Source organism: Mercenaria mercenaria, chromosome 2, assembly GCF_021730395.1.
Source record: "Mercenaria mercenaria strain notata chromosome 2, MADL_Memer_1, whole genome shotgun sequence".
NCBI lineage: Eukaryota > Metazoa > Mollusca > Bivalvia > Venerida > Veneridae > Mercenaria > Mercenaria mercenaria.
The window spans coordinates 109,858,643-109,877,844 of NC_069362.1; the positions used below are offsets into that span (position 1 = coordinate 109,858,643).

At 36.9% G+C, this 19,202-nt stretch overlaps 1 protein-coding gene across 8 annotated transcripts in view; it reads left to right on the forward strand.

Annotated features, from left to right (window-relative positions):
* Positions 1 to 19,202, forward strand: part of LOC123562448 (sushi, von Willebrand factor type A, EGF and pentraxin domain-containing protein 1-like) — a 447,821-nt gene that overhangs the window by 151,467 nt on the left and 277,152 nt on the right. For all 8 annotated transcript variants that reach the window (XM_053537519.1, XM_053537520.1, XM_053537522.1 and 5 more), the window contains exons 25-27: positions 5,002 to 5,198; positions 12,324 to 12,552; positions 13,941 to 14,090. In XM_053537519.1, the coding sequence (XP_053393494.1) occupies positions 5,002 to 5,198; positions 12,324 to 12,552; positions 13,941 to 14,090 (576 nt within the window). The remainder of the gene's footprint in view (positions 1 to 5,001; positions 5,199 to 12,323; positions 12,553 to 13,940; positions 14,091 to 19,202) is intronic.

Below are 19,202 nucleotides of genomic sequence, written 5' to 3' on the forward strand. Positions count from 1 at the left end.
TTGACCTTGATCTTTACTTAGTGACCTACTTTCTCATTTTTGTAGCTACAGCCTTTAAATTTGGACCACATGCATAGGTTTGTGTACCGAAGTAAACATTGACCTTGACATTGACCTAGTGACCTACTTTCACATGTTTGAATATACAGGCTTCAAACTTGGACTACATGCATCTTCTTCTCTGAATCAATAATACTAGTAGCTAGAGCCTTGACTTTTGGGTGTGTGATGTGAGAGTTGTATTGTCTAATTATTGCCCTAGGCTAAAGAATGTGTGTGATGGCTTGTACCATTACGTTATGCAAACACACTTAAATCCTTATACTCAGGTGAGGGCAATAGGGTCATGACCCTCTTGTTTATTTTTGGAATACAGAGATGGATATTCAAATATTTTGGAGCAAACATTGTAGGAAGTTGTGTCTTTTAGCTTAGAGATCTAGAACAAACTTAGGGGTCAAAGATTTTATGTCTTTTTTTCTAGTCTAGTCTGTACCTTTTAAATGCATTGAAGGATATTTATATATCTTGGTACAAAGTTTTACCACAACAAGACATGAATGTATCATTTATATGTTAAATTTGAAATAGATAATTTACATTCTTTTTTCCACTCCATACATCCATTATATGTGTATCGTCACTGTGCCATCACTTACAAAACTCGCCTTTTTATGTGATTACAGCAGATTTCTAGTTCAGGTTTTCCCGTTTCAAATTTTAATTTATTGTTAAGCTTTAATGCAATTTGGGGGTGCTACAACTAAAGATTGAAAAAATGTTGAAACCAATTTTACTCATTAATGGCTGTAAAATTTAAACAGAAACATCCCCACTTGGACTTTTCAATAATTAAATCACATTTTTTGCTTGACTTCATCCAGGGATCACCAGTGTTAAAGATATATCAAATGTTAAAATAATAGAGTCATGAACATTCACTAAAGTTGCTGAAAAGCAAAGTCAAAAGGTGAAGGTCATCCCCAAAAAGCAGCTTAGACCTTCCAGTTCTTTTAGCTCAACTGTCACATAGTGACAGGGTGAGCTTTTGTGATCACATTTTGTCCGTCGTCCAATGTTCGTCTGTCGTCCGTTCACAATTTCTTGTGAACAAAATAGAGACCACATTTTTCAATCAATTTTAATCAAACTTGCACACAACTTGTATTAATATCTTGGCTCCTTTCAAAACCTTGCCAGATCCCATCATAGGTTCCAGAGTTATGACCCCTTAACTCATTCTGCCCCCACAACGCATAAATGTGTCGGCCGATTGTTATCTGTATACCGCGTGCCGCTTCTAGGCGGTGTTGTTATCTATATCTGGAAACCGCACGCCGCATAAATGCGTCTTTACAGTAATAGCTCTGGATTCTGCGTGACACTTTCAGTCGTCACATTTCAGTTCTTTCTAAAAGATTTGGCCAAAGTTTTTATTGCGTAACATTTTTAAAACATAGATAAAACCGGATGTTGTAGAAAAAAAGCTTTCTTTGAAGAAAGCTGTAAAAGCAAGCGTCGTCCGAGTTATAATTTGTGAAAAGAACTAAAATATTAAACTTTAAAACTGTCTCTTGATCTATATAATAAAGTGTAAATAATAACTCGATTATTTCGGCAGCTTGTGTGTGATTCTTTAAAATCTCTACAAAGGTGTTTCAAAATTGAAATTTGCATAAAGTACTGAAAATTTGTCCAAAATAATCTCATTTTCAGCATAACAGTTTCTGTCTTAAATAGTTAAAATATTCAAATATTTCTATTTTATTACATCTTCATTCTAAATAAATACTCTATTTTTTATGAGAAATAACTTTATTTTGATTGTCTGATAACTTAGTGAAATCAGTGTTAGAAAATGAGAATGATATTTATACATAATCATTTTAAGAATTGTTCTAATTTGTTGTTTAAATCTGTGCATGAAAAAATTTAGCATTTTGTAAATGTTGTTTAGCCAAAACAAAATCTGATGAGAGAATACAGTCATCTATTTTTTTGTCTTTAATTGAACAGTCTGTTGAAATGACTGTACTGCATAGCTGCATGAAGTTAACATTGTTGCGTAGCTTCTTCAATGTACTTACAAAGAGTGCAAATTCCATACCTATTAGCACATATTTGATGTCTTATGTCACTGATTAACTACAATATCCCATGCAAAAAACTGCAAAATCAATGTTATCTCTCAAAACATCTCTAGGTATTCAGGGGTAGATTGCCACCAAGGTAGAGCTTCAAACATTTATTCCCAGCTTGAAAAACCGAAAATATCGGCGAAAATCGGACGACAATTTTGTCAACTGTCATGTGTTTACATTTTGTGCCGTGCTTTTTTAACCTCCTCTTGAAGAGCGTTTTATTGGGTGGGTCTAAAAACACGTACGGAATGGAACCGCTGATGATATATGGTAAAGTTGGTTTTGTTTGTGAGTTTAAATTTTTGTATTTGTAAATTTAATTAATAAGTATCGTACATATCCAGAGCACCGGATAATGTGTCAGTTTAATAATTAGGCAAAAATACAAAATTTCGCGGTTCCGGGTTATAGGTGTTTGATCATTAAAGTCATTTTCTTTCAAGGATGCTCATTGACAAATAAATTACAATTAAAACCGATTGTTTGTTATTTCTTTATTTCCATGAAATTATTACTGATCAATACAGCGGCTCGTATATTGTTAAACAAACATGCTAATTAACCGCGATTTTCTCATTTGATGTTTCCATAATTATGAGATGTTTGTTCGCACGTCTGTTAAAGTGTAATAAGGCGTTGACAGCTTGAGAAAGTTCTCAAATACTTTAGAAAAAAATTGTCTCTCAGATATTGTCACTGTTGTCTGTAACTGATTATGCAGCAATTGCGATTTTCACGAGAAATCGTTTTTACGCATGCCGCGAATGGCCGATTTCGAGTTTGTAAACAACGTTTTCTGACTGATTTTTCCATGCGTAATATATTCCAATGTAAGCATTTTTACCAAGATTTTGATACAAGCGTAATATACATGCTAGCGTAATATATTCGAGTTTTTTACGTTAACAATCGTGATCATAATCGACATGAGTGCAACGTTCGATACCATCGATATCCCAATGCTGATTCAAATCCTTCAAGATGAATTTGGTATACATAGCACTCCTTGATGAAGGAATAGAATCTTATCTCACGAACAGAACAATGAAAGTTTTAGTGGAACAGTCAGCATCTGACACGGAGCCACTGAGGTTTGGTGTCCCGCAGGGTTCTTGTGCTGGACCGGTGATCTTTACCCTGTATATATTGGCTCTCAACCGAGTAGTGCTGAAATATCTAGCAGATCTCTATGGATACACGGACGACCACAAGATTGCGTTAAAAATTCAAGCGGGAAATTCTCAAAATGAGACTGTTCTTCAACAACAGTTGTCTCAATGAAATTATAAAATGGATGACAACCTTCAGACTGAAAATGAATCAGGCTAAAGCTAAAATAATTATGTATGGAACCAGACAACAGTTAGTGAAATTAAACATCACAAGTGTTAACGGTGGGTGTGACGTAAAATGTGTCAATTATGTCAGAGACCTGGGTGTAACTATGAGCAATACACTCAACTTGACCATCACATTCAGAAAAAGTGTCAGATAGCTCATTAGCAGTTACGAAACCTTAGGGCTATACGGAAACATCTCACACAAAAGTCAACTGAATCATTAGTGCATGATATGTTTTATTCTCACATTGACTTCTGCAACAGTTTATTTACAGAAATTCCAGCCTACCAAATCAATAAACTACAGAGTCCAAAATCATGCTGCTAGAGTAGTCAAGAATGCTTCCTCTGAACAACCAAGTGCCGAACTTCTGAAAGAATTACACTGGCTTCCAGTTAAGGCTAGAATCGTGTTCAAAGTCTTAGTAATAGTCTTCCGTGTCATCAATGGTACATCTCCAGTATGTCTGAGGGAAATGTTTGTACCTACTCGATACCGATACAGACTTTGCTCACAAAGTGACAGTAACTTTAGCATCCCTAGACGGCGAACAAAATTAGCAGACATATCTATGGCAGTCGTTGGTCCCAGATGATGGAACGATCTGCCTAGCTATCTGAAAAACTTCTAGCTTGAAGACAGCTTTAGATCAAAACTGAAAACACATTTATTTCGGCAGTTTCATGAACAATGAGTGTAGTCTTGTTAAAATACAAAATATCAGAAGTGGTGCAAAATAGTATTTATACATGTCCAAATCTCTTAATCTAAGTTACAGAATCCTGTTCATATTCTGTATATATATATTTTTTAAATGTGTATTATGTAATTGTAAAGCGCAATAGAATATTTTATTATTTTTGCGCTATATAAATGCCATGTACTTGTATTTGTATTTAAACTTCAGAATGTTTATCTTGATTATTTCTAGGCCAAATACAAAACTGGGTCATACGGGGTCTAAAACTAGATCACTTAGTCAAATCAAAGGAAAAGCTTGCTAGCACTCATTAGGCAACATTTATGACCCTATTTTCATGAAACTTGGTCAGAATGTTTATCTTGATGATTCTTATGGTAAGTTCGAAACTGGGTCATATGGGGTCAAGAACTAGGCCACCCGTTCAAACCAAAAGAAAAGCTTGTTTACACTCTTTTTCATTTGTTGTGCATGAGACTTGGTCAGAATGTTTGTGTACATGAAGTATCCTATGAATTTTTATCTTGGTCATGTAGGGTCAAAATCTAGGTCACCAGGTCAAATCAATGAATAAGCTTGTTTACACAAGAGGCCACACTTTTTGGTCCAATGTTAACGAATATTGGTCAGAACATTTATCTCCATGAAATAACTAGGTAAAACGTGTTTTCACTTTTATTGTGTGTTACTCAGGTGAGCGACTTAGGGCCATCTTGGCCCTCTTGCCCCTTGTTTGTATATCCCATTTCCTAGACAAGAAATTATATACACTAGTAGTATATATTAGTTGCCATTAAATATTACTTTATCTATTTTCAGTGAAGGAGAACCCAGAGTATATAGTTTCTGTGAACTTGATACATACCTATGGGTACATTACTGGTGATTGTGTAGCTGAGTATCAAACCTTTTTAGTGGCTAATATACCTACCTTTCAAAATAACATTGAAAACCTTTGCAACCAGAAGTGGGATGTCTCAGTAAACACAGTTAAAACAGATGGTGGATTTTTTGAGGTATGACACTCATTGAGATATCTTTGAAAGAGATATGACTCTAAGTAGAGGTATGATCCTCATTGAGATATCTTAGACAGAGGTAAGACTCCCAGTAGAGGTATGATCCTCATTAAGATATCTTAGACGGAGGTATGTCTCTCAGTAGAGGTATGATCCTCATTTAGATATCTTAGACGGTGGTATGACTTTCAGTAGAGGAAGGATCCTCATTAAGATATCTTAGACGGAGGTAAGACTCTCAGTAGAGGTATGACCCTCATTAAGTAAGTCTAAGACGGAGGTACGACTCTAAGTAGAGGTATGACCCTCATTAAGATATCTTAGACAGAGGTAAGACTCCCAGTAGAGGTATGATCCTCATTAAGATATCTTAGAGGAAAGACTCCCAATAGAGGTATGATCCTCACAAAGATATCTTAGGCAGAGGTACGACTCCCAGTAGAGTTATGATCCGAGGAAAGACTCTCAATTGAGGTATGATCCTCATTAAGATATCTTAGACAGAGGAAAGACTCTCAATAGAGGTATGGCCCTCATTAAGATATCTTAGACAGAGGTATGACTCTCAGTAAAGGTATGATTCTCATTAAGATATCTTAGACAGAGGTATGACTCTCAGTAGAGTTATGATCCTCATTAAGATATCTTAGACAGTGGTATTACTCTCAGTAGAGGTATGATCCTCATTAAGATATCTTAGACAGAGGTATGACTCTCAGGAGAGGTATGATCCTCATTAAGATATCTTAGACAGGAAAGACTCCCAGTAGAGGTATGATCCTCATTGAGATATCTTAGACAGAGGTAAGACTCCCAGTAGAGGTATGACCCTCATTGAGATATCTTAGACAGAGGTACAACTCTCAGTAAAGGTATGACCCTCATTGAGATATTTGAGATAGAAGTAATACCCTCATTGAGATATTTAAGGTAAATGTATTAACTAGGTAAATAGGTAAGACCCTCTTTAAGGTATTTGAGATTGAGATATGATATAATTATTTAGGTATCAAGACTAGAGATATGACCCTCTCTTGAGATATTTGAGATTTATCAATCTCATGAAGATACCACAGAAAGAGGTATTATTCCTCAGGGATATTTTAAATGTATAACTCTTATTGAGACATAGATGAAGATATGACTATCTTTGAGATATGTCAGAAAGAGGTATAAACCTCATTTTGATAGTGTGAAATCATAAAATTTTGTGGTTTTAGCAAAAAAGGCTGTATTTTTGGGGAATGAATTTATTATTTTTTTTTTTTATGAAATTCTAACAGGACCAGCAAATAACCTACATACATGTAGAGCAAAATCTATCTCTGGTTATTCTGCAATAAACCACTCGCGTGCAGTGACGTCATCCAATCAAGGTGCCTGGCACAGTCGTTAAAAGTAGTTACCATTTTTTCTAACACTGTTGATACTAGTATGTCGTGTAAGAATCGAAATAATAAGTTCCTAAGTGTGATTTATCAAATAACAACCCGAGATTTTCGTTCTTATGCGAAACAATATCACCCACGGCTACAGCCTTCGTGATATATTCTTTCGCATAAGAACTCAAAACATGGGTTATTTTACAATAAACCACGTTGGGGAACTTATTATTTCTTAATTAATGGGAATTTTACTTGTTCTTTGGTATTTCATCCTGTTGATTTATGCAAATCATTGAATATACAGGAGATAGGTGTGTATAACCTTCATTGACATATCTTATATGAAGATAAGACACTCAGTGAAGTATCTGAAATAAAGGTATGACCTTCATTGAGAAATGTGAAATAATATTGAGATTTCTGAAATCAACTTTCTTTGGAATATCATGAGCATTAGAACATATTTTGTTTCTAATCTACCTTAACGAAAGCTTAATCAAGAAAGAAGAACATGGCACTGAAAATTATCCTGCCATCTTGTTGAATACACAGAGAGGTATTCAGATTTGACCTTAATTTGCCTTGTTAAAGTTCTAATTTAAAAATGGACTGGTTCATCATTCAGTTAGGGCAGTACCATTTATTATTATGTCTCCCACCACACAGTGGTGAGGGAGACATATTGATTTACTCCTGTCTCTGTGTATCTGTCTGTCTATCTGTCTGTCTGTCTGTCTGTCGCAAAGCTTTTCTAAGTTGAACATTTCACGTCCAATTTTAAGCAAAGTTGAATAAATGTGTTTGCCAGTAAGTCCTCGGCCAACTTCGATAACAAGCCAAGTCAGCCCAGGCACTTTCGAATTATGGCCCTTGAATTACTGATCAGAACCATTCACTCAAACCACCCAAAAATTACAGAACGGAACCATTCACCCAAACCACTTTGAATCACTAAATGATTAGGCAGTGGTGGGAGACAAACACATTCTTCAAAAGTAGCTCTAGTTCAAAGGGGAGTTCAATGAAAATTTACTAAACGAAGAGCAAACATTGCAGACCTTGATCAGCCTGCACAAATCTTGGTCTGCACTGGTCTGAACATCAATTCTTATTTCCATACATACAATCTGTCAGTAACTAAGTTTCAAAGCCTTCTTAAGAAATAAAGCAATAATTTCCTGATGCCTTATTTTTATGTCTTAGTTGTTTTAAGATCTGGAAGTCAGTCCCTTGTATCGAGATAAAATATTGTACAGAACTTATCATTTTTATCAGGCCTTAAGAATATGACATTTTTCTAGGTGGTGCTGTCAATGTGGTCAGTAACATTTAAGCAACATTCTTATGTTCTGTAGAATCCTGTGTAAGTATCCCCCAACACACGCTTTATTACAAAGGTATTGAACAAGCTTTTTTTCTGATTTCAATATAATTTCCTGTTTTACACATTTGAATTTGATAAAGTGATGTTTCAACAACCTGAACCAAAAGACATAAGCTGTATGTGGCTTCTGAATTAATTATGCCCCACTTCGAAGAAGGAGAGGTATATTGTTTTGCAGATGACGGTTGGTCTGTCGGTTGGTTGGTATGTACACAAATCCGTTTCTGGATGATAACTCAAGAACGTTTGGGCCTAGGATCCTGAAAGTTGACAAGGTTGGTCATAACCAGCAGATTACCCCTAATGATTTTGAGATCAGTAGGCCAAAGGTCAAGGTCACGGTGACCCAGAACAGATAAACGATTTCCGAATAATAACTCAAAAATGCTTTGACCTAGGATCTTGGCAGTTGATAGGAGGTATTGTCATAACCAGCAGATGACCCCTTTTGATATTGAGGTCAGTAGGCCAAAGGTTAAGGACACAGTGATCAAGAATAGTAAAACTGTTTCCAGACGATAACTTAGAACGCTTGGGCCTAGGATCACAAAACTTAATAGGAAGGTTGATCATGACCAGCAGATGCCCCCTATTGATTTGGAGGTCAGTAGGTAAATGATCAAGGTCACAGTGACCTGGACTATTTAAAATGTGTCCTGAATATTACTTGAGAATGCTTGGGCCTAGGATCACAAAACTTAATAGGGAGGTTTATCATGACCAGCTCAGACCCCTATTTCTTTTGAGGTCAGTAGGTCAAAGGTCAAGGTCACTTTGACCAAGAACAGTAGAACTTTTGTGCACAGTGACCAAATTATTTCTGTTCCTTGTGCAATTACTGAATGAAGTTTGGTCATGAGCAGCAGATGACACCTAATGATTTTGAGATTAGGTCAAATGTCAAGGTCATAGTGACCTGGAACAGTTAAATGGTTTCCAGATGATAACTCAAGAATGCTTGGACCTATGATCATTAAAGTTGATAAGATGGTTGGTCATGACTAGCAGATGACCTTTAATTATTTTGAGATTAGTAGGTCAATATCACAGTGACCTAAAAAATGTAAATGGTTTCTAGATGATAATTCAAGAACGCTTGAGTCTATGATCATGAAAGTTTATAGGGAGGTTGATCATGTCCGGCAGATGAACCCAATTGATTTTGAGGTCAGTAGGTCAAAGGTCAAGGTCACAGTGAACAGGAACAGTTTAACTGTTTCTGGATAATCACTAAAGAAAGCTTTGGCCTAATAGGGAGGTTAGTCATGACTGGCAGATGACGCCTAATGCTTTGAGGTCAAAGGTCAGGGTCACAGTGATTCTGAAAAGTTTAACCATTTATGGACGATAGCTTGAGAACGCTTGTGCCTAGGATCATGAAACTTGATAAGGATGTTAATCATGACCAGCAGATGACCCCTATTGATTTTGAGATCAGTATGTCAAAGATCAAGGTCACATTGATGCAGAACAGTAGAAATTTTGTAATTACTGATTTGAGGTCAGTACGTCAAATGTCCAGCGCACAGTGACCAAATAATTTTTGTGTTTTATGCAATTACTGAATGTATCAAGGGGGCTTTTCGAGTTCTACAAGCTCTTGTTGAAACTTGACACTTAAATGGAGCTTCAATACCAGGAAGATCATAAGAAAATCTGCTGATTTGAAAGAAACTGCCAAATATGCCAAAAAATTGCGGAACTCTCTTGATAGGCATCTCCTATATTTGGGCATTAAGTGGATATCTACAGTTAGGTAAACACGTGAAATGGGACTTTAGTTAAAATTCTCCATTGGGTAAACACTTTAATTGAGACTTCAGTTGAAGCATAATTCTTTAATCCGGTAAATGCATTAATTTGGACATAAGTCAAAACAAGTTTCTACAGTTAGGTAAACACCTTAATTTGAACATAAGTTAAAACAAAATTCTACTGTCAGGTTAACACTTAATTTTGGATATAAGTTGAAAGCAGATATCTACAGTTATGTAAATACCTAAATTTGGACATAAGTTAAATAATAGTTCAACAGTCAGGTTAACACCTTAATTGGGACTTCCTTAGTTAAAGCAAGTTAAAAGTAGAACAGTTAGATAAAATCTAATATGTAGAACTCTTCATGTGGGAATGGCCAACATCTGGAAATGACCTACAGATGTTATATTGCTATCTCTCCTGGAAAGTTGATAATTTATTATTAACATTGTGATCCACTGTGTGCACAGGCAAATGTGTAATATACATTGTACCACTTATCTTGTTGAAAAATATACATGTGTGTTTTACATTTAGCTTGACTATCCAAAGGTTAGGTAGGCCTATAAAATTTTTAATTGGACTCACTCATATGTCGACTTCAGCATCCTGATTTGGTTAAGTTTTTGTACTCAGTAACCATTTACGGGAATAGGTTGAAACTTCACACACTTATTTTCTGTGATAAACTAACTTGCATTGCACAGGTTTCATAGCTCTACTTTGCATTTTTACAAAAGTATGCCCCTTTTTCAACTCAGCAGGTTTTGGTTAAGTTTTTTATGTAAACTGGTATCTCAGTACCCTTAAATGGGAATGGATTAAAACTTCACACGTTTGTTCACTGTCTCAATCTGACATGTATTGCAAAGTTTACATAACTCTACTTTGCATTTTTTACAAAATTGATTATGGCCCTTTTTTGACTTAGCAGTTTTTGGTTAAGCTTTTGTATGTAATTTAGCTGGTATCGCAATACCCACTAATGGGAATGAATAAAAACATCGCACAATTGTCCATTGTCATGAACTGATACGAGGGGTGTTCCAAAAGTAATGTCACTTGCATCGGTTCTCCTATACTGCAAATGTTCTGATCATTTTAACTTGCTCTGCCCTTCAGAATACTCTCCGTCAGCCTGAATACACCTTTTGAGCCGGTCAGTCCTCTTTTGGAAGCATTGTTCATACTCTTCTATGGGAACACCCATCTGATAAACAGCAGATCCAAGGGCATTTCTCGATTTGTATCTCTTTCCAGACAGATGATATTTAAGTTTGGGAAACAGAAAATAGTCGCAGGGGGCCAGGTCTGGCGAAAACGGAGGGTGTGGAAGGACGGTAACCTTCTCTGACTCCAAAACCTCGGTCACAATGCGTGCCTTGTGAGCTGGTGCATTATCATGCAAAAGTCGGAGGTACTTAAGTCCTGTTTTGGGGCGGCAACTTTTGTAGTAGTTCTTCAATTTTCTTAGAACAACATTTTTTATAGAATTTTCCTATGACCGTACTGCCTTTCGGTACCGGAATTTGAATGATTGGACCCTTATGAGTGAAAAAAATACATACAAAACCTTCTTCACCGTTCGTATTCGTTTGGCAATACTTGGGCATCTCGAATTTTTGGTGACCCAAATTCGGTTGGAATACTTCCGCTTTGGTTCAAAATAATAAACGCAGGTTTCATTACCAGTAACTATATTATCAAAAACCTTTTTGCTGTATTTTAAGTACATGTTCAGAAGTTTTTTGGCCATTGTTACACGGGTCCTCTTTTGTTCATCTGTTAACAAATGGGGTATCCATCTTGCATTTATTTTTCTAAGTTTTAGGTGTTTCTTCAAAATTCCATGAACTCGTGCTAACGACAAGTTTGTCATTTGGGCCAGTTGCCTTAAGGTGAATCGGGCATCCTTTTTTAGCAAACTGAGGATTTTTTCGATGTTACCTTTCGACGTAGTTGTTGTAGGACGATCTGTGCGAGCAGCATCTTTGAGTTGCTGCTGTCCGGTCCTAAGTTTAGCTACCCACCTATAAATAGTCCTATGAGACATTTGACCCTCCCCATAAATGTCGCACACCTCTCGGTGAATATCTACAAGCTTCATGCCGAGTAGCGACCTACCTTTTATGTAGGCCCTAATTTCAAGCACATTACCAGCTCATTTCCCAGTCATTTTATGTAAAGTGTAATGAATACGCTATTAAGCAATGTACACTGTACCAAGGTCAGTGAACGTGTGAGCGCGATATTTACCTATGTTACGATTCAGTGATCATTCTATCGACACGAGGTGGTTTTGTGTACACATGACACGATTTCCGCGAAATAAAACACAAATGACATTATTTTTGGAACATCCCTCGTATGCATTGTGCTGGTTCCATATAACCCTGTTTTGCAAGCTTGCAAAATAACCGCCTTTTTCAACATCTATTTTCATTCAACTGACAAGGCTGTTGAATAGTAGAGCATTGCTGTCCTCTGACAGCTCTTGTTTTCATTTGATACACAGCAGAATACTGCAGTAACCACAATGGATATAAAAAAATCAGGATAATGTCTTTATTAAAATAATTTTCTTTTTTTTTTCAGTTTATAACAACTTTGGATCTCAAGTTAGTATCATCTGTTACTGTGTCTGAAAGTGAAGACTGTATCAAACAAATCAAGAATACTGCAAACAATGTGTTTGATGGGGCTATGTTTTGTGCAGATGCTGGTCAAAGCTACAGTTTGACTGTGAAAGAAGATTCAGTTATATCAGGGAGTGGGGAACGTAGTTGTTCATTTGTAGGTTATAGATTGGATGTTGATATCTGCTGTAAGTATTGCATAGGTGCATAATTTATGATATATAGACAAAAAACAGTTGCATAGGATACTGTATGATTAATAGACAAGAGTAACAGTTACTGTTGCAAGGGGTACTGTTTGATTGATTGATGAAACTACCTGATGTATAGGATACTGTGTTTTTGCATTGGGTACTGTGTGATTGATTGATTGATTGAATTTCCCATCCCGTAGAATACTGTGATTAAAAGATGAAAATATCTTTTGCATAAAATACTGGTTGACTGATGGATGAAAATGCCTGTCACATACATTACTGTGTTCAGTAGTTGAACATACCTGTTGTATAGGAAACTGTACGTTTGACAGGTGAAAAATGTCTGCTGTATCTATATCAATAATTTATGGTTTGTAATATCTATAACTGTGAATGTTACTAAGATACTTAACACTTTAAGATCTTGTGCTATTGTTACCATTTTTGTTATGGATGTCACAGACACATGTAACTGATTTTATTGGTTGTGCTGTATATTTTTATGTCCGTCCGTCCGTGCGTCTGTGTGCGCGTCCGGTAAATTCTTGTCCGGGCTGTAATTCTTCCATTCATAAAGGGATTTTCAAATAACTTGGCATAAATGTTCACCATAATGAGACGATGTGTTATGCGTAAGACCCAGACCCCTTGCTCCAAGGTCAAGGTCACACTTAGAGGTCAAATGTTAACATGGGCTGTTTTGTGTCCGGTCCATAACTCTGCCATCCATGAAGTGATTTTGAGACAACTTGGTATAATGAGACGACGTGACATGCGCAAGACCCAGACCCCTAGCTCCAAGGTCAAGGTCACACTTAGAAGTCCAAGGTTAACAGGGGTTGTTTCGTGTCCGGTTCATAACTCTGCCATTCATTAAGGGATTTTGAAATTACTTGGCATAAATGTTCCTCATAATGAGACAACATGTCATTAGCAAAACCCAGACCCCTAGCTCATAGGTCAAGGTCACATGTAGAGGTCAAAGGTTAACATGGTCTGTTTCTTGTCCGGTCCATGACTCTGCCATTGATGAAAAGATATTGAAATTACTTGGCATAAATGTTCACTATAATGAGATGAGGTGTCAGTCGCAAGATCCAGACCTCTAGATCCAAGGTCAAGATCACACTTAGAAGTCAAAGGTTTTTCTTGTCTGGTCCATAACTCTACCATTTATCAAGGGATTTGAAAATAGTTTGACACAAATGTTAACCATATTGAGCAGATGTGTCACGCTTATGACCCAGGCCTTTTAGGTCAAGGTCACAAAATGATATGTGATTTTTTTGCGCATACAACTGTGGCATTCTTGGGCCTACTTCAGGGGCATTTGTCACCAATAGTGACAGCTCTTGTTTCAAACATATAATGTGTTACAGTGCCATATGGACCTGCCCAGTTTTTCAACGTGGAAACAGTTGCTATAAATGATTGCCCAGATGGACAGTACCAAGATGGTTTTGCTCAGACAAGTTGTAAAAGTTGCTCTTCAGGACAGTATCCAAATAGTGACAAAACAGGCTGTCAAGGTAAGTTTAAATCTTTAATCCTGTCGTTCAGGATAGTAGTCTGAAGGTGATAAAACAGGCTGTCAATGTAAGTTTAAACCTTTAATCCTGTTGTTCAGGATAATAGTCTGATGGTGATCAGATGGATTGTCAAGGTAAGTTTAAGTCTTAAATCATGCCCTTTAGTACAGTAGCCAAATAGTGATCAGACAGGCTGTCAAGGTAAGTTTATATCTTTATTAATGTCCTTTAGGATAGTAGTATGAAGGTGATCAGATGGATTGTCAAGGTAAGTTTAAGTCTTAAATCATAACCTTAGGACAGTAGCCAGATTGTGGTCAAACAGACTGTCAAGGTATCGTCTTCAGGACAGTAGACAAATGGTGGTCATACAGGCTGTCAGTGTAAGTATCTCCTTCAGGACAATAGCCAGATGGTGGTCAGAGAGGGTGTCAATATAAGTATCTCCTTCAAGACAGTAGTCAGATGGTGGTCAGACAGACGGTCAGTATAAGTATCTCCTTCAAGATAGTAGCCAGATGGTGGTCAGTCAGGCTGTCAGTGTAAGTATCTCCTTCAGGACAGTAGCCAGATGGTGGTCAGACAGACTGTCAAGGTAAGTATCTCCTTCAGGACAGTAGACAAATGGTGGTCAGCCAGGCTGTCAGTGTAAGTATCTCCTTCAGGACAGTAGCCAGATGGTGGTCAGCCAGACTGTCAGTGTAAGTATCTCCTTCAAGACAGTAGGCAGATGGTGGTCAGACAGGCTGTCAGTATAAGTATCTTCTTCAGGACAGTAGCCAGATAGTGGTCAGACAGACTGTCAGTATAAGTATCTCCTTCAAGATAGTAGCCAGATGGTGGTCAGACAGGTTGTCAATGTAAGTACCTCTTTCAGGACAGTAGCCAGATAGTGGTCAGACAGACTGTCAGTACAAGTATCTCCTTCAGGACAGTAGCCAAATGGTGGTCAGACAGGCTGTCAAGGTAAGTATCTCCTTCAGGACAGTAGACAAATGGTGGTCAGACAGGCTGTCAGTGTACGTATCTCCTTCAGGATAATAGCCAGATGGTGGTCAGACAGGCTGTCAAGGTAAGTATTTCCTTCAGGACAGTAGACAAATGGTGGTCAGACAGGCTATCAGTGTAAGTATCTCCTTCAAGACAGTAGCCAGATGGTGGTCAGACAGACTGTCAAGGTAAGTATCTCCTTCAGGACAGTAGACAAATGGTGGTCAGCAAGGCTGTCAGTGTAAGTATCTCCTTCAGTACAGTTGCCAAATGGTGGTCAGACAGGCTGTCAAGGTAAGTATCTCCTTCAGGACAGTAGACAAATGGTGGTCAGACAGGCTGTCAGTGTAAGTATCTCCTTCAGGATAATAGCCAGATGGTGGTCAGACAGGCTGTCAAGGTAAGTATATCCTTCAGGACAGTAGACAAATGGTGGTCAGACAGGCTGTCAGTGTAAGTATCTCCTTTCAAGACAGTAGCCAGATGGTGGTCAGACAGACTGTCAAGGTAAGTATCTCCTTCAGGACAGTAGACAGATGGTGGTCAGACAGGCTGTTAATGTAAGTATCTCCTTCAAGACAGTAGCCAGATGGTAGCTCACGGACTTTTATTGCAACAATTGAGGCCAAAAGAAGTTTATACATTTTTGGAAACAATATTTCATATCCTCCATGAAAACCCATTTCTTAAGTGTCAAAGCCGTGCCTATCTATATTTTGTTCACTTATGTTTGTGATAGGGGAGGTAAAACTCACTGGCTAAAATTTAGGGGGTAGGGTAAAATTTACGTCTACCAGTTTTTTCACTGTTTAATTACAGTAACTATCTTATTATCAGTTAAATGTATATATGTCAACTAATGTCAGCAAAAAGAAATTCATCAAAAAGGAATGAAGGGCAAACTTGTTATTTAGGGTCAAATGTCAAACTTATGTACAAATCACAAAAAATGGCATATTTGAATTTATTTTTATTCTTAAAAATTAGTTTGTTATCATAAGTCACTCAGTTTTACTTATGTAATGTGTATATATCAGCCAAGTCAGAAAGGCAAATCTTATTGCAAAACGTCAAAGTCAACCCTGATAATTGAAGGTCAAAGTTCATTTTCATGCAAAATGTGAAAAATGTTACCTTTACTTTTTAGCTCACCTGTCACAAAGTGACAAGGTGAGCTTTTGTGATCGCGCAGTGTCCGTCGTCCGTCGTCCGAGCGTCCGTGCATCCGTCCGTCCGTCCGTAAACTTTTGCTTGTGACCACTCTAGAGGTCACATTTTTCATGGGATCTTTATGAAAGATGGTCAGAATGTTCATCTTGATGATATCTAGGTCAAGTTCGAAACTGGGTCACGTGCCGTCAAAAACTAGGTCAGTAGGTCTAAAAATAGAAAAACCTTGTGACCTCTCTAGAGGCCAAATATTTCACAAGATCTTCATGAAAATTGGTCAGAATGTTCAACTTCATGATTTCTAGGTCAAGTTCGAAACTGGTTTACGTGCCATCAAAAACTAGGTCAGTAGGTCTAAAAATAGAAAAACATTTTAACCTCTCTAGAGGCCATATATTTCAAAAGATCTTCATAAAAATTGGTCAGAACGTTCGCCTTGATGATATCTAGGTCAGTTTCGAAACTGGGTTACGTGCCATCAAAAACTAGGTCAGTAGGCCGAATAATAGAAAAACCTTGTGACCTCTCTAAAGGCCATATTTTTTATGGGATCTGTATGAAAGTTGGTCTGAATGTTCATCTTGATAATATCTAGGTATAGTTCGAAACTGGGTCACGTGCAGTCAAAAACTAGGTCAGTAGGTCTAAAAATAGAAAAACCTTGTGACCTCTCTAGAGGCCATATATTTCATGAGATCTTCATGAAAATTGGTCAGAATGTTCACCTTGATGATATCTAGGTCAAGTTCGAAAGTGGGTCACGTGCCTCAAAAACTAGGTCAGTAGGTCAAATAATAGAAAAACCTTGTGACCTCTCTAGAGGCCATATTTTTCATGGGATCTGTATGAAAGTTGGTCTGAATGTTCATCTGGATGATATCTAGGTCTAGTTTGAAAGTGGGTCATGTGCCTTCAAAAACTAGGTCAGTAGGTCAAATAATAGAAAAACCTTGTGACCTCTCTAGAGGCCATATTTTTCACGGGATCTGTATGAAAATTGGTCAGAATGTTCATCTTGATGATATCTAGGTCAAGTTCGAAAGTGGGTCACGTGCCTCAAAAACTAGGTCAGTAGATCAAATAATAGAAAAACCTTGTGACCTCTCTAAAGGCCATATTTTTCAGGGGATCTGTATGAAAAATGGTCTGAATGTTCATCTTGATGATATCTAGGTCAGTTTTGAAACTGGGTTACGTGCCATCAAAAACTAGGTCAGTAGGTCGAATAATAGAAAAACCTTGTGACCTCTCTAAAGGCCATATTTTTTATGGGATCTGTATGAAAGTTGGTCTGAATGTTCATCTTGATGATATCTAGATATAGTTCGAAACTGGGTCACGTGCAGTCAAAAACTAGGTCAGTAGGTCTAAAAATAGAAAAACCTTGTGACCTCTCTAGAGGCCATATATTTCATGAGATCTTCATGAAAATTGGTCAGAATGTTCACCTTGATGATATCTAGGTCAAATTCGAAAGTGGGTCACGTGCCTCAAAAACTAGGTCAGTAGATCAAATAATAGAAAAACCTTGTGACCTCTCTAAAGGCCATATTTTTCAGGGGATCTGTATGAAAACTGGTCTGAATGTTCACCTTGATGATATCTAGGTCAAGTTCGAAACAGGATCATGTGCGGTCAAAAACTAGGTCAGTAGATCTAAAATTATTAAAATCTTTTGACCTCTCTAGAGGCCATATTTTTCAATGGATCTTCATGAAAATTGATCTGAATGTTCACCTTGATGATATCTAGTTCAGTTTTGAAACTAGGTCACGTGCAGTCAAAACTAGGCCAGTAGGTATAAAAATAGAAAAACCCTGTGACCTCTCTAGAGGCCATATTTTTCATGAGATCTTCCTAATCATTATTAGTAATTGCTCGTGATTTATTTTAATGTATATATGTCCCACAATGTCAGTAATAAAGATATCGTCTGAAATCAGAAAAGTTCAAATGTGATATTAAGGGTCAGAGGTCATTTTCATGCAAAAGAATGAAAAAATGGCTCTTTAACTTTTCTTCTTGTTGATAATATTTTGTCGATATTAGTCAACGATATCAGTTCATTTTTATGTATAAATGTTATGCGATGTCTAGTATGACATATAATTTCAAAACATTCAAGGTCAAACATAATATCAAAGGTCAAAAAAGTGAGTAAAATGCTGCAAAAATATCACCTATTTGTAATAATTTTTATTGTTTAAAAGTATTTGTTTTGTCATTTTAGTAACTGATCGTTGTTCATTTTATTGTGTATATGTCAGACGATGTCATCGAAGAGAAAATAAGTCAAGGTCAAACCTGGTATTGGAGGTCAGGGGTCATTTTTGTATAAAAAAATCACAACCTTTACCATACTTACTCATTACTTTGATCAAAAATAGCTTGTTGTTATAATTCACTGTTAGCAATTTACTTTAATGTATACATGTCAAGCAAGGTCAGCAATGTAGGTCTTATCCTTATAAGTCAAAGGCAAACCTATTATCAAAGGTCAAAGGTCAAATTGTTGTAGGAATTTGCAAAATAACAAGAATTTTGCAATGATTTTTGGTTGCGGGTTTATCCCGCTACCAAAGTTAAAGTGTATTTCTGACAATCATAGCATCTTTATTTTATTCCGAATCACATCCAAAAGATGTTCTTGTGCTACACAAAATAGTCCCATTCATGAACAGTGCGGATGAATTATCAATGAACAAGCAGTTCTTATTCAACCTGTATCCACTCACACTGACCATTTAGATTATATAAGATCTATCAATGATAAGGTATTCCAGCCCATGGTTACATCACAAGCTGGGTCAGGCAGAGTTCATCTTAGATATGAGGCACATTAAATTTGTATTTGTTTCTCATTCATGTATATTCATAGACTGGCATTTTAAACAGAAAATAAATCTACCAAAAACCCGCAACCATCAGACATTTCAAGGCTTTGATTCTTTA